This window comes from Marmota monax, unplaced genomic scaffold, assembly GCF_021218885.2.
Source record: "Marmota monax isolate L192 unplaced genomic scaffold, Marmota_monax_Labrador192_F-V1.1 WCK01_AAM20220418_F8-fsc00073, whole genome shotgun sequence".
NCBI lineage: Eukaryota > Metazoa > Chordata > Mammalia > Rodentia > Sciuridae > Marmota > Marmota monax.
The window spans coordinates 9,251,847-9,268,141 of NW_026692846.1; the positions used below are offsets into that span (position 1 = coordinate 9,251,847).

The following is a 16,295-nucleotide window of genomic DNA, read 5'->3' on the forward strand; positions in this document are numbered from 1 at the left end:
AGGAAGGCTATGAAGCCTAGGAGCACACGGCACATCTACCTGACAACTGTGAGACTGAGGCTGGAGATAAGAAAGGAGGCTGGACTGACAGTGGCCACATCAGGTTACAAGTGTTTATAGTTTTATTCTAAGGTAATAAAAAGCTTCTGAAGGTTATAAGGGTGACAGGATGTGACACAAGCCCAATACTACTTCTGATTGCTCAGTGGTAGTATGAAGGCAGTAAGTCAGAGGTCTCAGCAGCAATCCAGGCAAGACTTGATGGTGGCTTGGACAGAGATGATGGCAGCTGAGAGGAAAGTGAGGATATCAAGAAAGATGAGTGATATTATAGATCGGAGGCAGATAGCAGAGATGGTATCATCAAGAGAGACTTCCAGGTTTCTGTTTCAGCAAATAGTGATGAAAGCAAGTCCAAGATGGGGCTAGAGAATAATCAGGAGACAGAGAAACCAGAGGAATGTGAATTCAGAGCATGTCTTTTTAAGATGGGAGAACCTATACACACATCATCTACATGAATCTAAAGATGCAGGGGCATGGGTGATGGTGCTAAGAAATGGGACTCTCAGAAGAGAGACAAACATTCCTTTCATACTAATACAGGCAAAGGAGAGGATGCACACATGCAGGGAGGTGTGTACATGTGATGGAAGAAGAGTAAGTGATGGAAGAAGAATAAGTTTCCACCTGGTGTGTCTGTCTCCTCAACTGAGAGTGAAGCAAATGATGTCACTGAGATAGGTTAGAAAATAAATAAAAGGGGAGAAGAGTGGATGGAGTTGAGGAAAGGTCAAAAAAGAAAGTGGAAAAGCAAGTTTACGACAGAAGAGTAGTAATAACACGGGTCAGAACTGAGCATTTATTGTAAGCTGGCAGTGAAGTAGGCAGAAAAACAGTTCCTACACACGCCTCTGTCCTAGTCTCTGGGTCCCGGAAATATTTCAAAGTACATAGCAAGGGGGAATTTAAGGCTGTAGATGAAATTAAACTACCCAGCTGGATTACCCAAAGGAATCCCACAGATCTTTAAAAGTAAGAGAGGAAGACAAAAGAGCCAGTGTTATAATAAAGTGATGAGACTTCACTGGCCAAAGCTGGATTTGAGGGTGAGAGGGGACTGGAACCAAGAAATGCAGCAGCTAGAAAAGACAAAGACAGAGACTGCTCCTTGAACTCCACAAAGAAATGCAGTACTGCTGCTACTGATTTTAGCCCAGTAAAACCTATTTTGGACATCTGACCTCCGACTATGAAGGAAACAAACATGCATTATAGTCATCTGTGATGGCAGCCTTGGGAAACTTACCAGGTAATCATAACAACACCAGAGCATAGCCACTCTGTGATGAAAACAAATTTAAGCACATTCTATATACTAACCCTTAATCCTCACAACCATCCAATAAGAGAAGGTCAGCTGCTAGTACTATTTCACAAATCAAAAACTGAGGCAGAACAAGTTAAGTAAATTGTCCATGAACACTCAGCTATCAATGGTAAAGAAAACATTCAAATCCAGATGGAATGACTCCAGGAGCCTTACTCTTAACCAAGAAGCACTATGGGTAGATTTACACATTTAAAGCAAGCATGCACTACCTGGAAAGCCTACGAAGGCCCAGATTCTGGGCCTCAGGCCCAGCAGTGGGAACAAAAACACTGGGATGCTGCTGCTGCCATCAGACAACAGCCACTGTGCTCTTCTGCCTCTTTGAGGCTTACAGTAACACTGCAGCCTGACCAACACTAAGGTACCCAGGTACAGGTACGGGAAGGGCATCTATTAAATGCCAGGTACTGTGTCATGTATGTTTCAGTGATTATCCTATCTAATATTGATAATACATATTCACAGTCAAAATGATCACTACCATTTTAGAAATGAGGAAATTGTGAGAGAGACAAAGGTTTGAAACCTTTCCAAAGCTGCCCTCTAAATACTACATTCTATGCTACCCTCTCAGGGAAGCAAACAGAGGAGTCTGTAAAAATAATGACAAGAATCACAGTCTGGTGCTAAAAGTAAAACATGGCTGATATTAAATCACCCTACCATTATATTCTCAAATAAATGAATTATTTTGGCCTTTGGCATACTACCTGCATCCTACTCCTAAACTCTCTGGCTACTATGAATCAAGAGTCTTCTGCAGTTTCAAGGCTTATAGCAGAGTAATCTCCTACACTGACCCCCTTTTCTCCATCACCTTAGCTTTTATGAATTTTAAATGGATTTATTTTGTGCTACCCTCATCACCAGGTTACACCTTTCTGAGAGATACCTGCACATACTTATCACTTGTACCAAACACCAATCTGTGTGCTCACAAGCTCTTGTCAGGGAACCTCTGGTTTTACTATACAGTGTTTTGAATCTCTGCATTTCTAGCTCTAGCTCTTTTTAATCTCTTTATACTTTCGGTTTCGTGTTAACAGGGACAAGAAAAAGATAAAGTTAGCAAAGTAACAAAAGTAAAAACTGGTAAAGATACCACTAATAAACCCCAACATGGCAATTCCTCATCCACACAGACTGAACCTGATGTTAATGTTATAGCTTGTAAACTAGTTCTGGTCATCACAATGTCCTAACCCAACAGTAGTATATGGAATAGCTGTGAAGAACCACTTAGCCAAACTGCTGCCTCTGCAATCTCATTTAAATGAATAATATACAAGAATAAAAACTTAGTATGCCAAGAAATATAGGTAAAAACTTGTTGAAGGAAGAATACAGTCTGATAAACAATCCTGAAAGTTTAGGAGGTAAAATTAATATAGCTCAGTGGTACAAATTAAAATCTGAACCACTCCATCGGGTGTAATTTGCTTGTCACTGTTTGTTGTCACCTATGCCAAATTAGAAGACTCTCTTTCTCTCTGCTATAGTTAACTGTAAAATGCAGCTGTCAGGCACTAATGTACAGTTAGCATGAGGATTAAATGAATTAATATGTATAGAATGCTTAGTGTTTGGTACATAATGAATATAAGCACGATATGCAAAATATTATGAGTTGTTGGGCTGGGGATGTGGCTCAAGTGGTAGCGTGCTCGCCTGGCATGCGTGCGGCCCGGGTTCGATCCTCAGCACCACATACAAACAAAGATGTTGTGTCTGCCGAAAACTAAAAAAATAAATATTAAAATTCTCTCTCTCTTTAAAAAAAATATTATGAGTTGTGAATAAAAGGTGTTTAAAAATCCCTCATGATGCTACTTGTACACTAAGAAACATTTTCTAGTAGGAACCTCAGACGGTAATACTGCGAATTCTTAAACATTAAGATGACTTTACATTTTTAAAATTACTGAAAACCCCATACTTCCCACTTAAATATCACTCTTCTAATCATCTGGGGGAAAGTATCACTTCCAAATGAATGTAAACAGCCCAGAATAAATTTTCCTGAAATGGAATAATTAATTACAAAGATGCTGGTGATTACCAGACTCAACACCTGTGTTTACAAATAGCAATGCTTCTGTGCATCATCAGCATTTACCAGGATGCCTTGGACAAAGCAAGAATGTTCATTTACAGGCCTAATTTTAAAACATAAACAAAGTACAAGGTTCTTCTTGTTTCATTAAATATACAGATACAGATATATACAAATATCTATATGTAATTTAAAGTGCTGTATTTTAAAAGGGTTGTTGTAAAGGTTACTAAAGTTAAGGGCTGATCACTATTCTAAGATGCAAGTTTTCTTTGCAGTTTTTTCTCTGTGATTCTAATCACTCTTGTTTCTTTCAAGTTACCACTTGTAGCCTTCTCACAAGCCCTCTCTACCCAACCCTTTGCCACCAAGTGTGGCCCCTTTCTTATTCTGGTGTTTTTTTTTTTTTTTTTTTTTTTAATCAGCTCTCCACTGTTATCTTTCCCCCAAACTTCCCATGTTATAACATGTAAGATTCTGTGACTGGCACTGCAGACTGGAGCAGGCCTCAGTTCACTGATGCAGCATCATATGGCTAAAACAACTAGCCGCTCCTAGTGGGAGGATTCAGGGTTTCCACTGGAGCACCTGGCTGGGCTCATCCCCCAGAGACAGATTAGTAGAGAGTTCATCAGGCAGTGTTATCTGCAGTCTAAAGCTTATGACGCACCACTCATAGGAGGGTATTTGGTAATCACAGTTTATGGTTAATGGTTTTTTGTTTACAGGGCTCTTAGGTAATACGTGGAGGGGTCAGGGATGGGCTGGGGAGGGGTAGAAGAGTAGGAGGAAAGACTTGAGAAGCAAGGGAGGCACAGGAGTACATGGAAATGTTTAAGACTCTCTCCCTGAAAAGTGGTTTCAATCTCGTCAATCTCACTGTGATCCTCTATCTTCATATTTACTCTGGCAGCTTTAGAGAATATAGGAACCTCACATTCTGTGGGAAAATTAGATGTTATTTTTGGACTACACAGAAAGTTGAGATCTGAAGAATTTCCCAATCATGATTACCCACTACAGCAATGCCTGGCAACCTTTATACATTTACATCTTTTAAAACTCATTTTATTAAATGTTTAATGAATATGAAAAAAATGAGCATGACATAAAGACAATCAATACGACAAAATACTCAGGCACCAATCCTGCAGTTGAAGGAAAAACTCACCATTTTTAAAGCCTTCTTTGTGTCACTTTCCAATATGAACTGATAAAACATCCCTTTCCCACCTCAGAGGTAGTAATTTTCTGAATTATTGTTCATCATTCTCTTGCTCTCCCACATAATCAATCACTAAAACAATACTGTTTAGTATGATAACATTTTAATCCTGACCTGAATAGAATTATGTTCTCTTAAGGGACTGGATTTTCAGCTTAACATCCTGCCCCCAAGAGTCCTGTAGATGTAATTAGGCTTTTCAGCCCATGGAGCGACCCTGCTGAAGGGACACAGGGTCTTACAGGAGAGCTGGCTGCGCGTGCTCCACAGCACCATGTGAGTTTCCTCAGGAACTTTCAGGGCACATGGCACTCATCCTATTTTCCACTGTAATTGTATACTTGTTTCCATTCCTCAGCAACATCTAAAGTATTTACCTTGTAATTTTTGCAACATGGCAGGTATGAAATATACTTCACTATGTTCTACGAACTGCATTTAGCCAGCCTCTCACTACCCTGAACATCTTACTATGATCCACCTGAGGTTTCTGTCTCTGTGAAGAACCTGCTAGAGTCTTTTGCCCTTTTTCATTCTGTGCCACTTCCATTTTTGATTCAGAAGAGTAGAAATATATTCAAAATACTAATCTTTTTTTGTCAGGTATACGTGTTACATTTCTTGTGGTTTGCAGGTTGTCTTTTCACTCTATTTTTTGATGAACAAAACTTCTTAATTTCAGTCTAGCCGTATTTTCAACTTTTCCCATCAGGGCTAGCATTTTTTGTTTAGAAATTCTACCCTGCCTAAATAAAGATCATAAAAATATTTTCGTATACTGTCCTTCAAAGCTTTACAATTTTCTCTCCACATATGCCTGAAATAATTTTTGTGTATGGTATAAGAAAAGAATGCATTTTCATTTTTCTACCCCATCTTAATAACAAATTGGTCTGCCACTTAGTAATCCTTACCCTTTACCCACTAAATCTTCAACAGAAGATCTGTACAAATATAATGGATTTGATCTGGACTATCTATTTTGTCCTTGATCATTACATATATTCCTCCAAGATACCAGAGCACCTTAATAACTATAGCTGAATAGTCAATCTTCTTCTATCTCAAGAGTAACTGTATTATTTCTGGGGCTTTATTCTTCCATTTTAAGTTTTAGAATCAGCACTGAATACATACATCTATTTAACATGACTGACATCTTTCCAATATTGAATCTTCCAAACCATGAATATGGATTTTCTTACTTTTACTTAGGCCTATAATGTTTCTAAATAAGATTTTATACTCAGCTATTCACAGTATTAATAAAAACCAAAGTGCATATAGGTGTTGAAATTTATAGACAGTAACGTTTGTTCTCCTTTACCTCTTAATGTGGTGAATTTCATGAAGTGGTTCTCTGTGCCACAAGAGAGTACAACAAATTTGGTGGCTTAAAAAGACAGAAATTTGACAGGCATGGTAGTACACACCTGTTATCCCAGCAGCTTGGGAGGCTGAGCCAGGAGGATCATAAGTTCAAAGCCAGCATCAGCAATTTAGTGAAGCCCTAAGCAAGTCAATGAGACCCTGTATAATTCAATTCCAAGTATATTAAAAAAACAACAAAAAAGAAAAAAACACCAGAAATTCATTCTCTCAAAGTTTTTAAGTTCAGAAGTCAAAATCAGGTCTTGGTTGATGGAACTGCACTCCTCTGAAGGCTCCAGGGCACAATCCTTCCTTCTGGCAGTACCAGCTTGGCCTAGGGCTGAATTACTCCAAACTCTGCCTCCACCTTCACTTGTTCTTCATCTCTGGGGGTCTTAAAGCCCCCATATTTAAGGATCCAACATTAAATCCTGATGTTTTATTCTGACATAATTTAGTTCATCACTTCAGCAAAGATCCTATTCCTAAATACATACACATTCACAGGTAATAAGGATTAGGATGTGGATATGTATTTATGATGGGGGCCCTATGTACCCACTATGGGATTATTCTTTTTCTAAATTTTGAAATAATTTATACACATTTTTGGAGTTTTCTCTTGTTTTAGTTTTGATAAAACTTAGCAACATAACATTCTGGTCCTGTCTTTTTTTTTTAATTTTTTTTATTGGTTGTTCAAAACATTACAAAACTCTTGACATACCATATTTCATACATTAGATTCAAGTGGGTTATGAACTCCCATTTTTACCCCAAATACAGATTGCAGAATCACATCGGTTACACATCCACATTTTTACATAATGCCATATTAGTAACTGTTGTATTCTACTACCTTTCCTATCCTCTACTATCCCACCCCCCTCCTCTCCCATCTTCTCTCTCTACCCCATCTACTGTAATTCATTTCTCTCCTTGTTTTTTTTTCCCATTCCCCTCATAACCTCTTATATGTAATTTTGTATAACAATGAGGGTCTCCTTCCATTTCCACTGATTAAACTTCTTTTAAAATTTGGAGACTACTAAGGTTTGTACCTTCTTTCTGAGTTTGATTTCTGGCAGTTCTCCAAACCTTCCTCTAACCTTTAAAGTTCATCTTAAAGTCTGGAGCATTTGTAATTATGTTCTTTTCATTCCTAATGTTTATTTGTATGGTTCATCTTTTTTTCTGAGGCTTGTTGATTATTTTAGTTTTTTAGATAATTAAATTTGGCATTTTAAAATTCTTTTTAGCATTTTTTAGTTCAATAAATTTTGTTCATGTGCTTAAACTAAACTCTAGTTTTTTGGATTTATTCTTGATCTTTTAACTTCTTAAGTAGCAAGCCTCACTGCTGTTTTTCCTTTCCTATACACCTGTATGACAATACATTTTGTTTATGTGTCCTTGTACTACACTCACAAAGTTTTAACATACAATATTCCCATCATCTTTCAGGTTCTCATTTTTTTATCTTCCCTTTGGACTTTTTGTTTGATCCATGAATTATTTAGAACTATGTTGCCTAATTTCTAAATATTCAGGGCTCTTATCTTTTTGATACTGGTTCTGTGATAATACTGTGATCAGAAACTACAGGTCTATATTATACCAATTTCTACCATTTGCTAAGGTTTGCTTAAACCTGTCTCATATGGTCAGTTTTAAGAACCATGTGTGTCCTGAGAAAATCACACATTCAGAACCTGCAGTGTCTGCATGGACCTGTCACTCACAACATGGGTAAGGTACCACCTCTTTTATCTTGTAGAACATTTTTCACTTTTGTTAATTTATCTAATACCAATATGATGAAATTATTCAATGATAAAATGTAGGCATTTTTTACAATAAAATATAAAGAGAACTGAATCTTTATCATGTGATGTTAACCTCTAATGTCTAGGAATAATTTTTGCCTTAATGACTACCTGTTAATAATATATCTACTCTAATTTCTATTTTTAGTCATTATTTACTTACCAAATTTTTTCCATACTTTTCCCCCAACATTTCTCAATTTTCTCCATCCTTATATTTACATACATCTTTTGTAAATAAGAGAGGACTGGATTTTAAAATCTACTATAATAATCTTTCTGATATGATTATAAATAGTGATATATTTGGATTTATTTCTAATATCTTATTTTGTAATTTATATTTTTCTCTCTTACTGTCTTCTTTGGATGTGGATGGTTTACTCATTACATTTTTCTTCCTTTTACTATAGAAATTATACCCTGAGCTTCTATTCTTTAATACTTACATGAGAAATTTTAAAATGTACATTTAATGTATTGAACCTATAAGCCACAAGTCTGGTGCTCCTCCAATCAACAAAAGGAGCTTAAAGACATTGAAATACAAGGATGTGCCTCCCAACCTATGAGCCATTATTATGTATTTTTGTTCTTTATAATTTCATTTTGTTTTCCCAATAAATCAAACTATGATTACACAGACAATGTCCAGATTTAGCCAAGCTCATCATGTCTACTGGCAGCTCAGTCTTCCTCTTGCCATCATTTTCCTTCTCCCTTTAAGTATATCCTTCAGGATTTCCTTTAGAGATGGAGTGCTCATAGCGAATTTCAGCTTAAGTTTTTTTTTTTTTTTAAATCTGTATTTCTCCCTCATTCTGGAAAGTTAAGTGACTCTATAAAGGAGAATGATTCCTTTGGTATTTGGAAAGTGCTTAGTCAGAGTATCTAGTGTACCGCAATGCTGAAAATGAAAGCCTAACCATTACAGTAATTAATTTACAGACCCTGGTAAAACAGACGTGTATGTTTTTGAAATTACAAGAAAATGGGAAGTTGCAAGAATATCTCAGTTTTCAAAACACAAGGATCTTTTGTTATATCTCGATTTTGATAAAACGGGAGAATTAAAAGAATCTCAGAATATTAAGAAACAAGAATAACAATCAATATACTTACCATGCTGCTTAGATTTCTTTTTCTTCTTCTTCTTCTTCTTCTGTTTTGGTTTGTAGTGATCTTTGTCTCTCTTCTCCTTTCTTTCTTTATCCTTTTCTTTTCTCTTACCTAAACAATAAAAACAAATACTTCAGTAATCATGAGTAATCCTGAGTGGTCCCTCTGTGGTTTAACCTAACAGCAGCATTTATGGCTTCAGTAGCTATTCCAGTCACCTGCCCAGAGTGGATGGATTCAATTAAATTGCTCATGTCATGAGTCTGGAACTCCTGCTTAGTTTATTGGACTATAAGAGGGGATCTTCATTAGCAGTGCTGAGAAATCCCAATTCCTGACACCTTGAAGTTAATACAGACAGTGGTTAAAACCTTTAAACGAGTAATATATTCAATTCTCATGTGGCAAGAAGTTAAACTCCATTTTTTAATAAAGTCCTCACAGAGGAGGATCAGCATTTCCATACATCATTTAATGAGAAAATATTAGAAGATGTTTTTAAAAAGACTGTTCTTTAGAATTTTTTTTAATAAATTAATCCATAAATAGCCCTAATCTTCCAACACTTTCTCTGTCTATAAGAATGAAGACTAAAAACAAAAAGGAAAAAATCACTTCATTATACTGTTTTTCCTTAAAGTTTTAAAGCATTCTTTCCCCCAATTTGTGGACCTTACATAAATGGATACCCTAGAACATTTTATTTCGAATTAAATCAGCACATATATTCTAGCAGCTATGGTTCAACTAAGAGTGGTTTAGACCACAATCTATCAACCACATTTGACCAACTTTCAGTGGCCCAACTTCCAATTACTTAAGCTAAAGAACAATGTAAGACTATAATCCATTACTGCATGCTTTTTTTTTTTTTACTGCATGCTTTTTAATAATTACAGCACAGAAGACAGAAAAGACAGTAGAAAACTCAGCAACCTTTTCATCAGACATGTTGAAGAAGAAACCCTGAAAATAAATGACTAATGTATAATCTACCCTCTAAGTCTCAACAATATTAAGTGAAGGCTTATTTTGAAACAGCCATAATTTGAACTGGAGATGTTTAGAAACAAAGCAACTTCTCAGAGAAGTCAGACTCTCCTAACAATAAATACACATAAAATTACAAAATCTGTACTAAAGAAAAGGTATATCTGGAGCCAACTAACACTGATAAGCAGTAAAGTGGAGGATCATGTATACATAATACAGCTTTAACAGGGAAAAGGAAGAGAAAGATTCCGTCCTCCCTCTATCAAGCTTTCTAGTCTTTTGCTTAAATATAACTTTCTGTTCATACCAAATGCAGTTGAGCTTTTTTCTTCCAACTTCACTTTTTTTTCTGTTTTCAATATCCCTGTAGATTAGGGAGAAAAGATATAAATTTAATTAGAAAATTAGAAATATGGGGCAATGATTTCAATTATAATTGCTCACAAAACTCTACACAAATGAATTACAGTAGATGGCGTAGAGAGAGAAGATGGGAGGGGAGGGGAGGGGGGATAGTAGAGGATAGGAAAGGTAGCAAATACAACAGTTACTAATATGGCGTTATGTAAAAATGTGGATGTGTAACCGATGTGATTCTGCAATCTGTATTTAGGGTAAAAATGGGAGTTCATAACCCACTTGAATCTAATGTATGAAATATGATATGTCAAGAGCTTTGTAAGGTTTTGAACAACCAATAAGAAAAAAATAAAAAAAAATTAAAAAAAAAAAACTCTATACAAGATTCTTTGTTTCTAAAGATCCACGTTATTTTACTGCCAGAATAAGAAATAAGGTGGAATTTCTTGCTTTCAAAAACCAGTAAGTTAAGGGTCATTTTTTGCTCCCTGAGACTACCCAGTGTCAATGCTGGTTCTATGATATTCTAAGAGATAAGGCCTTGAGTATGTCATTTAATGTCTCTGTACTTCAGTTTTCTTATTTGTCAAACATAAAGATCTACCTGTGTTTTTATCACGATTATGTGAATCAAAATATGTGAAATGCTCAGACCAGTGCCTAGTAAATAAGTACTCTTTCTCACATTCTCTTTTGTAGTAGGGTAATACTTTGAGACAACAGCATTTCAAGAAATAGCATTACTAATAACCATAAGCATCAATGAAGATAACTGTCTGAAGCCACCAGTAAAAGTCTGCTATAGCACCACAGCCTTTGGCAATCTTGAAGGTGCCAAAATACATTTGAACAGTGGATCCACGTACCATTTCTGCTTCTGTAGTTCTGACATGAATGCTACTCAGGCTATCCAAATGAAATATATTAAACTTCACGTTAAAATACACCATTTTTCAACAAACTATGTAAGATTTTTAAGCTAATATTTAACCTCTTCTTGCCTTAAACAAACTTATTCCTCTGAATTTCATCATGATTTGTTAGATAATAATAGCCAAAACAGAACTATTCAGCAAATTATTTTTGGTCCACATATAAAGGTAAACACAAGGGAATGTTCACACATAAAAGTAGTCAATCTTAATGTCACTTAGGTAATATTATCTAATAGTCCAAAATACATTTTTAAACCAATATTGTACCTCCATAACAGGGTAGCTAACTAAAACAGATACCTTCAACCAAGCTTCTCAACTCATATTTAGTCATTCCCAATACTGACACCTTATTTGTGGTTAGGGTTAATCTAAGCAATACACTATGGTGCATTTACAGTATTATTTTGGTTTATTAAGTTATGCAATAATATCATCTCCATTTATTAGTTTTTTTATTTTTAAAAAATAAAAAATAATCTATAATGGTATCAAAATAGCATTTCATTCATCTTATTTTAAATACTTTACATAATTTAAACACAAAATATAAAAATATCACTCAAATTATATATATATATATATATATATATATATATATATATATATATATATATATATATACCAATAAGGCTTTAATAAAGTTTCAAATTAATAAGAATAGTGGTAATCTCATTTTTTACAACACAGAAAATAAAAGGGACATCAGAGCAGAGAGAAATACAATTACATTTCCTTATTATCAAGACTTTTGAACAAATCAGTTTCTTTTTACTAATCCTGGCATCTTGGAAACCTCATTAGGCAATATTTTTTTGAAAATGGGAAAGCATTTATGATTCAAAAAATAAGACATGTGGTTTCTAAGTTCTCAGTGGGCACAGATACATTCAGAAGCAGTACTTGACAATGACTACTGGCTCTTAGGCTTTTCCTTCTCTGGAGCTCTGGATATCCAGGCCAAGAGATGGAGCAATTTGAGATGTCCTGGGGTGGAGTGGGGTATGAGACCAAATGAACTGTCTTATTGGGCCACTTCACTGACCATAATATGCTCCACTTTACCCCACCAGCACATGAAAGATAAATGCAGTGGCTATGGACCATTACTTCAGAACAATGAACAGTACAGGAGAACTGATGCAGTCAATCTCAGAATGCTTTCAGAAGAGCTAGTTCCAGAGTTGGTTTTCACATGTTCCAGTGGCTACCAAAACCTTTTAGATATTGTTAAGTAGAAAAATTTCAAAAGTGAAATTGGGGAACTGGTCAAGGGTTGTTGACATTTTACACAAGTAAGGATATTAAAATAAATATTCAGAAATAAAATACTGACTAGAATTTTGATACTTACACACAAATAAACAAAATAGACCTATTCTAGAACTCAACAAAATATATACCTAGTTTTCTAAGAAATTCACTATAATGCTTTTATTTCAATACACCAGAATTTGAAAACCTGAGTACTAGAACATTAATATATTATGATTTTTAAACTAAATTTTATCAACACAACATTTTCTTCAAATAAACTATTATGTAGAAGTCTAATATATAAACAAAAAAGCAAAAAACAAACGGAGCTACTTTGAAGTAAAAGAGGTAGAACTCTGAATCACACCTGCTTACACACAATTTCTAAATCAGAAATGTAGAGTGATTTCTCAAGCCCTTTCCAGCCCGGACTCTTCAGTTTAAAAAAGAAACGACTCCACACTCTGTAGAAGCCAGAAACATTTGTGGTAGGGGTAGAGATAGATCATGGGGTCTGCAGTTGTAGTTTTAACAATTCTGATAAGTTAAAAAACAATTTAAAACAAAAAGGCTCTTAGTAAATTCACAGTTAATGTTGGGATAGAAATTAAGGCCATTTTAAAACCAGCCAATGTCACTTTAGGTTCTTTCTGTCATGCTTTTTTATAACACTAACTCAGACTAATAATCCCTACATTAAATATATTATACAATATTAAATAACCTCTATATTAATAAAACCTACATGTGTTTTTTCCTTAGTGAAAAAAAGTATGTTAACCAATCATTAATATAATTCACAAGCTCTTTATAAGGGGATTTACTAAGAAGAGCTGGACTATTTTAACTATAATGAGAAATTTACATATTTATTTACTTACTCTTATCAACATTTCATTTAAAAACTAATTCAAGATATGACTTTGAATGAAAATGAAGAAAAGTTTAATGAATTTCAGCTAAAACTAAACTAAATCAAATTACCTAATATTTACTGGCTTGATAATGAACATCCTGATAAGGTTATACAGGTACATTCTTCATATACACATGTTAATCCAATGTTTATATCCACATTAACTAAAATAGTCTGTGATAAACAGACCTAAATATCCCATATTTATATACTATCTTGCTCAAAAATGAGGAAAATGAAGATCTGTTACTAGAGGTATTTCTTTCAAATCAGGGCTATAACTAAAAAATTTAAAACTATATTCATATAATTTTCATACAATTTACAATCCCAATTATGTCTTTACAGAATATGATCATTTCTAAGAATAGATGAAAATTAATAATCCTAACATATCACGATGTTTTCTTTGACATAAAGTTGGGCTTCATCAATTAATTCATTAATGGTATGATAAATGTTCAGAATTTTCGAGCCCAAAGTGACCACAGACTTCATACACATGAAAAGTTGAGTTTCAAGGAGGCTGATCTGTTTAATTTTTGCTTAAAGAAAGTAAGAAGACAGGGCAGGTGGGTGGTTCCTCCAGCACTGCTCTGTGGATTTACTGTCAACCTAGCCAAGATCACCTAAAAAGCCGTCTCTCAGCCTAAAGCCTCCTAAGAACAATCTTTTCTTCTTTTATCAAACAGTACTCGTATAGATCTTAAGTGATTTACATCTTACATTAAAATTGTTGTTACTATTCATTTTTAGCTTTATGTCACTTGTAGATCTCAAATTCCTTAGGGCACATTATGTATCTTGTGCATGTATAGTGTTCCCTACCTGAAAACATTTTGATGAAGAATAGATATATGTGGACCTAAGATCCCTTAGAAGACAAGAAAATTTTTTTTGTTTTTATTTTGTTTTTTACAAAAGGGAACTTTTAAAAAACTTGATCTACTCTATATTCCCAGACATTAACAAAATTAAATTCTTCTAAGACTGTATCCATACCTCAAATTGTTTGGCTCTGTTAAATAAAGCACTCTGACAAATAAAATGAAAATAAATGTTTTCCAAATCAATGTTTTACAAATTTACAATCACTCTTTTTTGCTAATGTGGACAACATAAGTATTCCTAACCTTGGTTAGTCATGTTACCATCCATCCCAGTGGAAGAATGTAGATGGATTAGTGCAAATGCATTATCTCTACTGGAAAAATAATGAAAAACAAAATTTTAACCTGTTATGAACAGGTATATATAATGATTGGATCATTTGCATAACTTCATCTACTTCAGCACCACTGCTAAGCTAAGCATTGCTCATGTGTCTTGTACACAAAAAAGACCTGTTTGCTGAGCTACTTCCCAGTTATCAATTAATATTCTCATCATTCTAAATTCCTCAGGAGTTTCAAATTAACAAAAACCACGCAGAAAATGCCACTGATGTGTTATAGTACATAATGCTTTCTAGAAAAGCTTTAAAATTAAAGAATAACCAAATTTCTTTTAAAAATTAGATGAATAACAACCGACCAAATATATATAAAGAACAATAACATAAAAACTTAGTGTCTCAACTCTAAAACTAAGTTGGAAGGCAGAAGAACTCCAAAATACTACAAAAGAGTGTAGAGAGGGTAGATGGCAAAAATATTGCAAAAAGCATGCAAATCACTTATAACTTCAATGCAAGCAAAACAGGCTAATATTTTTTAATCAAAAGCTGTCCAATTAGAATGTGACTTAAATTTCATTACTTCCATCAAAAGATAAAAAATTTAAAAAGTGGTCACAGAAACAAATTAAAATACTATGTATAATCCTTTAGTTAAACTTACTTTCAGTAATTAACATTTAAGACCATGCATTGCTTACTTGATGTAAGCAATTAAAGTGCCAACTGCCAGAGGGTCTTCCACGAACACATCTAAAGATCCATCACATGACAAATCTAAACTTCTCTCCACTTTCCCAGGAAACTATCTTACTACATTTCCTCCCAAAATAGTTACTAATTTTTATTTAAAAAGGAAATAAAGACTGGAGTGTATTCCCTCTACCCAGTATATTTTAACCACGATGAAGAATAAGAACCACATCCCAAGGTAGTCAGGTGCATCTCTATAAATATGCTCAAAATTTGGGGAAAAAACAGAGACTAAGTTAATTACGAGCAGAATCACCTGGGTAAAACATTTCCATGCATAATTATCACTCTGATATTTTAGGATATGTATAATCTGGGTAACATAATACTCTTAATAATTGTATAGCCACTTGTATTGATCTATAGTTCAGTCTTACTAGTATCAGAAAATTCTTATGTCAAGAAAAATATATTTTCACGTGCACATCTAAAAATAACTTTTTCCAATGGATACATATCATTATAAATTCAACATGTTTTTTCATCTATTTGATACAGTAACAAGTGACAGAATGTTAAAAAAATTACATAAGACCTTCATCAGGAAAAATATCCCAAAAGGTTAATGATAATTAAGAAATATTGTGGAAAGGGGGAAAAGAAAAATTAAGTGCCCTAAGAAAAAAACAAACTTAGAAAAAAAATGTCCAAAGACAATGGACCATATTTAAGAAATCATAGGAAATATTTCAAAACTTTCAAGTCTTCAGATGTGATTCCTGTTTTATTTTAAAACAAAATAAGGAAAAACTATCATGTGTAAAATACTTTAATCTTTATAGATAAAGTAGAATTGTAAATATTGTATATTTAATAGTAACATCTTTACTTTGAAAGAATTAAAGGCAATAAATTCAGAATAAGTATATGTTTCTCAAGTCACCTCTATCATTTTATTTCAATATACACCACAACTAGAA

At 34.2% G+C, this 16,295-nt stretch overlaps 1 protein-coding gene across 14 annotated transcripts in view; it reads right to left on the reverse strand.

Annotated features, from left to right (window-relative positions):
- The window catches only part of Phf20l1 (PHD finger protein 20 like 1), a 71,397-nt gene that overhangs the window by 17,183 nt on the left and 37,919 nt on the right, over window positions 1-16,295 (reverse strand). For all 14 annotated transcript variants that reach the window (XM_058580876.1, XM_058580880.1, XM_058580878.1 and 11 more), the window contains 2 exons: window positions 10,288-10,344; window positions 8,991-9,098 (listed from right to left, as the gene is read on the reverse strand). In XM_058580876.1, coding sequence (XP_058436859.1) covers window positions 8,991-9,098; window positions 10,288-10,344 — 165 coding nt within the window. The remainder of the gene's footprint in view (window positions 1-8,990; window positions 9,099-10,287; window positions 10,345-16,295) is intronic.